The sequence below is a fragment of the Lemur catta genome, chromosome 22 (genome assembly GCF_020740605.2).
Source record: "Lemur catta isolate mLemCat1 chromosome 22, mLemCat1.pri, whole genome shotgun sequence".
In the NCBI taxonomy this organism is placed as follows: domain Eukaryota; kingdom Metazoa; phylum Chordata; class Mammalia; order Primates; family Lemuridae; genus Lemur; species Lemur catta.
The window spans coordinates 9,257,923-9,265,581 of record NC_059149.1 but is presented as its reverse complement, the minus strand read 5'-3'; the positions used below and the strand labels follow the sequence as shown (position 1 = coordinate 9,265,581).

At 63.9% G+C, this 7,659-nt stretch overlaps 1 protein-coding gene across 1 annotated transcript in view; it reads left to right on the top strand.

Annotated features, from left to right (window-relative positions):
* Positions 1 to 354: 354 nt before the first annotated feature.
* ADGRA2 (adhesion G protein-coupled receptor A2) overlaps positions 355 to 7,659 on the top strand; it is a 35,418-nt gene continuing 28,113 nt past the window's right edge. The window contains exon 1 of the mRNA XM_045535916.1: positions 355 to 964. Coding sequence (XP_045391872.1) covers positions 699 to 964 — 266 coding nt within the window. The 5' untranslated portion in view covers positions 355 to 698. The remainder of the gene's footprint in view (positions 965 to 7,659) is intronic.

Sequence of the window (7,659 nt, the reverse complement as noted above, 5' to 3'; positions counted from 1 at the left end):
AGGTTCGACCAGACACACGGCGCACTGGACTCCTCCCGCAGCGGCGTGGGGCGCAGCCGGGCGCGGGCGAGGGGGTGGTGGAAAGGTGAGGGTGCTGGGCTTCGAGGTCTGAGGGATCTCGTGGAGAGGAAGGGTCCGGCCCGGGGGAGAGGGGCGAGATGCAGCGGAGTCTCGGTTCAGGGGGTGCGGAGGACGCGGGGCCCCGAGCCAGCCCGCCCGCGCCCGCTCGGCGGAGGCGGCGGCCAGGCCGCGCGTCGGGCGGCGCTAGGGCCCCGCGGAAGGCCGGCGGGCGGGCGGGCGCCGAGCTGCCTCCATCCATGGCACGCAGCGGCGGCGGCGGCGGCGGCGGCAGGAGCCCGGCGCGGTCCGTTAGGTCCCAGCCCCGCGCCGAGCGAGTGGGCGACGTGGAGGGGCCGGGCCTCCCCCGGCCCGCGAGCACAGCGCCGAGCCCCGGGCCGCGCCGCCGGGGGCCGCCCGCGCCGCGCTGACAGCCGCGCCCGCGTCCTCCCCGCTCGGGCGCTCCCGGACATGCCCCCGGGGCGCGGCGGCGGGGACCCCGGGGCTTGCCTCCGCCCAGGGCCCCCCGCCCCGCCCTCGGGCGCCCCGGGCCCGCGCTGAGCACGCCTCCCGCTCGCCCGGGTCCCTCCGGCCAGCGCGCAGCGGGCCCCAGCGCTGGGGTCCCCGCGGGCGATGGGTTGATGGGCGCCGGGGGACGCAGGATGCGGGGGGCGCCCGCGCGCCTGCTGCTGCCGCTGCTGCCGTGGCTACTGCTGCTCCTGGCGCCTGAGACCTGGGGCGCGCCCGGCTGCCCGGTGCCCATCCGCAGCTGCAAGTGCTCGGGGGAGCGGCCCAAGGGACTGAGCGGCAGCGCCGCCAACCCGGCGCGCAGGAGGGTGGTGTGCAGCGGTGGGGACCTCCCAGAGCCGCCCGAGCCCGGCCTCCTGCCTAACGGCACCGTCACCCTGTGAGTATCCTTCCCGGCGGGACCAGCGGAGGCGAGACGGGAGGTGCTGGGGGAGGGGGAGGGGGTTCCGCCACTTGGGAGACGCCGAGACAGGCCCGAGTCCAGGCGCCGAGAAGGGAGGTTCGGAGGAGCAGGGAAGGACTGGGGCTCCAGGGGCGTCGAGGGAGGAAGGAGCTCGGGGGGCAGGCGCGCTCCACGGACAGGCACCGCGGGCGCCCACTCACCTGCACAGGTGAAGTGGAACGCGCGCTAGCGGGAAGCCGGCGCGCGATAAGTTTCCAGCCTGGGCTACTGCTGCGGACTTGGGGGTCTGAGGAGGGCGAGAGCCAGGAAGGCTCAGGGGAGATTGTCGCCCCGCGGCCCAGTGGGGGGCTGTGGTCTTTACCACCGCGGACTCGTCGGGGCCAGGCTGGAGGAGTGTCTCGGCTGCAGCCGGGGGCCTGGGCCCCGCGGTTAGTGGCGCCCCCTCCGCACCCCGGGCCTGCCAGCCCCGCTTCCAGCCCGTCTGCACAGGGCAGCGGGAGGGTTGGCTCGGAAAAGCCTGTCCTTGGAATGTGGGCGCTTCTGATCTGCAGGGGACCCTGCGTCCCAATTGCTCTTGGGCCTCTCTCTCCCTGGCGTGCGTTTGTGTGGTGAGCTTGTGCCGGACCCCGCGTCCCTGCCTCTTCCTTGCCTCCCCTGGAAATAGCTCGAGCTCTGGCTGCTTCTCGATCCACTTCTAAGCGCAAAGATTGCAGAGAACGCAGTCGGCTGGGGGAGACGGGTGCACCCTGGCCTCCTTCCGTGACTCTCCTCTCAACCAGAGCCTTAGTAAGCACTTGCTTTTCTGGCACCGAGCGCCGCTGAGCTGCACCGGGACCCCAAGCCGCCTCCGAGGGGGGCTCAAGTCCCAGCAACGGGGCGAGCATTGGCGACCTCTCCCCACAGCAGAGATTTCCTGCGCCAACCACGTGCTTGGAGCTCCACGCACGCCGTGGAGTTGAGGGTCGGGGCCTGGCTGCCGCCTCTTCCTTCCCTGTCCCAAATCTAGCCTAAAAGCCGCTTCCCTTTCCCTGTCCTCCTGACCCCAGTGGCGACCGTTTCTCCACCGCCCCTTGCCCGGAGTCCGGGCTGGCTCAGTCTACTCGATTGTGTCCAGAACAATACAGTAACGCCTCTGGTTGGGTGAGTTCAGAGGCTGCCCGCTTCCTGACAGGACACAACTGGTCGGCTCTGACGTTGGCCGCCTGGCCTGCATTTTCCCCAGCTGGGGTGTGTGTGCATGTGTGTGCCTGGGGTGGGGGAGGTGTGTCTGCTCCTCCCCTCCCCCCTGCCTGCCGCTCAGGGCTATGGCAATGGCCACGTCTCCCTGAGGGTCCACTGGAGTTTAAGGGTCCCAGCAGGCCTGGGAATTCTCCAGCCCACTCAGTTCTGGAGGAGAAAAATGCTTGCCCTGTGGAATAATCGGGCGGGCGTCTGTGTGAGTCCCAGCTACACGGAGATAAGTCAGTACTGAGAGCTGTGCGTGCCTGTGTGTGCGTGCGCACGTGCACATGCTCTTGTGTCTGAGCTCACGCACACATGGATCACACTGTGTGTCAGGGTTAGGGAATCCTAACATACCAAAGGCAGAAGTGGGGGTGGAAAGGTGGTTTTGCAGCACATCTTAGAATGATTTGGCAACTAATGCTTTCCAGCTATGGCTAATTCCCATCGACGCCACCCCAAGGAAAGAGTGTGGCCAAATGTTGGTGAGAATATATTGTGACCCGGTGGCAGCAAAGGTGACTTTTAGCTCACCTCCGCATCCCAACTCCTCCCCAGAGGAAGGGCCTCACTTCCCTGCCAGGCTGCTGACCTGGCTGACTTCAGATACCTTCGGAAGGATTTGCCCTTGAGCCTGGCTGGACGTCCCCACAGGGAAGACAGGGCAGGCCAGGGAAGCACCCAAGAACCCACTGGCCAGTCGTTGGACGGTCGCTGGCCAGTCAGCCTGGAGTGTAAGAATCCCCGGCCACAGACATATTCTCAGCTTTACCCCCCACCCCAGGAGCCCTGTGAGCCTGCCCTGATGTCCCCCAGCCCCAGCTGGCTTCTGAAGAAAAGAGAACCCAGGCTGTCATTCAGCAGAAGCTGGGCACAGATTCCTTTCTCTCGGGGCTCAGTCCCTCCCTCAGCACACCTGCCCCTACCCCAGGAGGCATCTTGAGGGAAGAAGGAAGTGAAGGTCTGCATGGGGGCAGAAAGGGGGTGATCCCTTTCCTCCCATCTTGAAGGGTCATGGCCAACCCTTTAAGGAGAGGAAAGCATAACACACGTATTACTATTACGTGCACACGTGTGCACAGGAGTCGTACAAAATATGAACTCAAAGCGGGGCCGGATGGTTGAGGCTTAATGTGCTCTTCACAAGGGAGAGACGTGTGGACCCAGGCGGTGGGAGGGAGGCAGGAAGGTGAGCGTCGCCAGAGCTGCCCGGGAACAAGGGTTGATTATGCAGGTCAAGTCCCCCAGGAAAGTCTCGGCGTCTCAGCGTGTGACTGCTCCCAGTGTCTTCTCCAAGGCTGACCTTTCCTGGTTATTTGACGAGCTCTCCAGGGAGGGGGTGTTAAGACAATTGTGTTTCTTTGGGAAACAAGTCTTACTCAGTCAGATTAGGGAATTCCAGGGAGAGCCTCTTCTCCCTGCTCTTAGGGGGCCGGGGGACAGGACAAGGTTAGCGGGACCTTGGTCCTGAGGCAGCTTCTAAGGCCAGCTTAGCATGCCACCATGACAGTCCTTGGGGTATCCGCTTGCTGACCCCCGCAGCTCGGAAGGACGGGGCTGCCACTTCAGGCTGGAAGCAAGGCAAAGGCCCAGAGCTCAGAGCGTCCCCCATGAATGGTCAGCCTCGACTCCCAGATTCCTCCTTCATATGCTCTTTTTCTTTTTCCCACACAAATTTTCCCTGTCACCTTTTAGTTTGTCACCTGTTGCAAACAACAGGACTTGAGTCATTCGGTTTTCCATCGTGGTTTCTCCTCCTTCCCCTGTCCCCTTCATTCCCACTGAGGACCCCGTTCTTTCTCCAGAGTGGGCCCCCAGGTGCCAGTGGGTGAGTCCTCTGGGGACCTGAGGTTCCACCTCGGGGAGCCTGGTGGACTCTGAGTACTGGGGACTGTTCGGGCACAAAGGTGCTAGTTGAGGTCCCCGTCTGCAGGAGCCTCCAGCTTTGCCAGCCAAGCGACAGGGGCAATTCTCAGCGCAAGGCAGCCCCTCCCTCCACCTCCGCCGGTTATCTCAGCTCTGCCTTCTGTTTTTGTAGGCTCCAGCCCCCTGTCCCCCACCCTCAGCGTTTTTCTCTCTAGCGGATTTTCATTTGCTGTTTTCCAGGAAAGCAGAGCTCTTGGCTTCCTTCCTGCTGTGTCTGTCCCACCCCACCCCCCAGGCTGGCGGCCGGGCTGCGGGGTGCTGTGGGCACCCCTGCTCCTGCCCAGAGCCGGCCTGGGCCTCCCCGAGGGGACGGGCGGCTCACAACAGGGGGCCGTGGGGTGGGAAGGGGCCCCCAGCGCTCCCGGGCGGCAGCTGACGCCCCCCCCCCCCGGTTCTCAGCGCTGAGCGAGGGGAGGGGGAAGGGCTAGGATAAGGCATTCCAGGAGAGCACTGGTCGTAGATAGCTCCAGAAGGAAATCTGTGAGGACCTCCCAGGACATCTGAGCACCCCTGGAGGATGCCAGCCAGTGTCATAAATTCCTAGAACGTCCGTGCGGAGGGGGGTCCTACAGATAAGCCAGCCCGGCCCCCACGTCTTACAGCTGAGCCGCCGGGAGGGGGACGGTGGCTGCCACGAGCCAGGGCCGGCGCGGCATTCCTGTCAGGGGAGGGCCTCACTGGTCACCTGGCTGGACTTGGGACCCACGGGACGTACAAGCTGCTTTAAAAAACCCGGGTCCCTTCCCGCCGGGACCCAAGCCCCTTTGACCTGGGAACATTCCAGGCTGGGTGACTAGGGGGCAGGCACGGGGCAAGTTACTCCGTATTCCACCCACCGGACATGCAAACCCGCGACCTGCTCAGCCTCCATTCCCGGGGGGGGGGGGCGCCCACCCGGAGGACAGGGGCTGCGGCCACCGGCGAGCCTGGCACCGGCTGGGCCGGGTGCCGGGAGCGTGCTGGTCCCGGTGGGGCCGGGCGGGGAAGATGGGCCTGGGTCTCCAGCACAGATCGCCCTCTGCATGGCCCTGACGGGGGGCCCACCGCGGCACCCCCGCACGCCGCAGCCCCCAGGATCCAGTCAGGGCAGCGTGGGCCACAGTGGCCGACGCCAGGCACATGGCCCGAGGGCAGTGGGAGGCGCTGGCTGCAGGGGCGGGCCCAGGCCGGCCCCCACCCGCTCCGCGTCCACCCTCTTTCCCCATATGGTTCTCATAAGGTCTGGGCTCCGAGACAGCAGCCAGAGGAAGTGGCTGCGCACAGAGAGCTTTTGTGAGAGAGGAGGGGGAGGGGAAAGAGCGGGGAGAAAGAGGGAAAGAAAAGAGGGGAGAGGCCAGAGACAGAGAAGGCCCAGCTCAGCCGGCACCCAATGGCGCGGGTCTCCGCGGCACACCCCCGGCGGGGCCCCGACCTCCACCCGTCTAAAGTGAGGGGCACCGCAGAAACCCACGTCCCTCCCAGACTCTTCCCATCTGGCCATTCCCGGGGCTGGAGGCAGCCAGCTCAGTGTGCAGGGATCCACCCCAGGGCCTGGGAACCCCCGTCCTTACGCTCCCTCTTGTGCGGGATGTCATGGTCCTGGTCCCGTCCCAGGGAGGGTGCCGGGCAGAGATCAGAGCTCTCTGGGGGCCAGTGGCCGAGTCCTCATTTCACCAACACACCAGAGAGCCCATCGTGCTGAGCTCCAAAGAGGGCACATGACATTCAGCCCCCAGCAGGCTCAGGACCCAAAGGGGTTATTTGGTCTGAATTTTTCAGCACGTATGCATGAACGCAGTCACTCCTGAGCCCCAGGGAAGTCCCGTCCTGCTAGCTACTGTGGATCCCTCTGTGATCAGAGTCGGGGAGTGGCAGCCCCTAGTCCTGGGGTCTGAGAATTTCCCCCAAAGGCACAGGCAACCCAGTGTAATTTGAACCTAACCATAAATTGACCCTTAAATTTGGGGTCATGTTTTTAAAGGGAGAGAGTGTTTCTAAGTTTATCCCGCATGGGATAAGAACCCTTTCCTGAAGAAGATAAAGTTCCAGCCACCCTCTGAGCAGATCACTGTCCTTCCACGCAGTGCAGAGACTGGCTACTCCGCTCACCAAGGCCCAGAGAGGGCAGGCGAGTTCGCAGACGCCACACAGCCTGGACCAGGGCCCGCTTCCCCATCACCCCGGAGGTGGAGGCTCCTCCAGCCTCCCTGGGAGAAGGCAGAGTGCAGGGGAGGGGAGAGGAGGGAAATGGCCCCGGGCTGAGGGACCAGAAGGAAAATCCGGTAGGTAACCGCTAGGAAGGGCTGCGCAGAGGGGCTGTTTATTTTCATTCCCCCAGCCCAGCCGCTCTGTTCTATTTAGAGCCCAGACACTGACAGGACGAAGCTGCCTCCTCCCCTTCCTCCCTCCTCCGGGGCCCCATCCTTCCCAAACTCCAGAACATTCCTTTGCTTTTAGGACTCAGTTATTGGGGGAGGGGGCAAAGGGGGAAGGGGCAGAGAAACTGTGGAGTGTGGCTAACCCAGCAGCCTCCCAGGACCCTCCCTGCCTCGCCCCCCCGCCCTTGCCTCAACTGTCCCCTGGGAGCCAGAGGGTGTGCAAGATGGATGGGGCCAGGTGAGGGCCATGGGGGCTGATCTGTCACAGAGGCTCCGCAGTGAGGCAGAGAGGGCAGCATGAGGAGGGAGGTCCCTGGGCCTGACCAAGCCAGACGTCTCCCAGCTGGGAAGGGACTAGAAGGTCGAGCACCCCCCCCCTCCTCCTCCTCCTCCTCCTCCTCCTCCTCCTTCTCCTCCTCCTCCCCCCCCTTCCCTCCCCTGCCAGGGCTCCCTGCCTTGCTGGGAACTGTGTGGAGAGGCAGAAACTCTGTGACTTCAGGCTTCGGGGGACTCAGTGTCCAGGATGGGAAAGGCCACCAAAGACAAGGTGTGGGGTCTCCAGCCCAGACCCTTCTTTTACCAAGAAGGAAGCCCCAAGAGAAGGGGTGACCTGCCCAAGGTCACGCAGCTCTGAGTTAGACAGCTCCAGCCAGCTCCAGCCGGACCCCAGGGCTCCTGACTCCCCTGTCACCTCTGCCCTTGGCCTTTGTAGGTGGGGACCCGGAGACAAGGCCAACAAAAGGGGCCACATCTTAGGAAATTGAGGGTCAGGAAGCAGGACAGAGAGACTGGGGGGCTCTGAGGCCTCTCAGGCATCTTGGAGGCTTCACCACTGTGAGTCCCAAGCGGTGACGGTGACGCAGCCCCAGGCAGCAGGGCCAGAGGCCTCACCTGTCCACTCTGCTGATGGCAGTGGGTTTGTTTGTTTGTTTGTTTGTTTGTTTGTTTTTATCAAAATGCAGGCACATGGTACTGGGGGTTCAAAGAGGCCCCAAAATAACACTCCCTTTCTTCACTTGGGTTGGGTTGCTGAGACATACAAAAGGTTAGCAGCCAGAAGGAGATCAAAATACAGGTTTTCTTACTGATACCAGCTGGATTGGAAGAGCCGTCTGTGGTCAGACTTGCCCGCCCTCCCAGGGGGTGTTCTCAGCCACACAGCCTGGC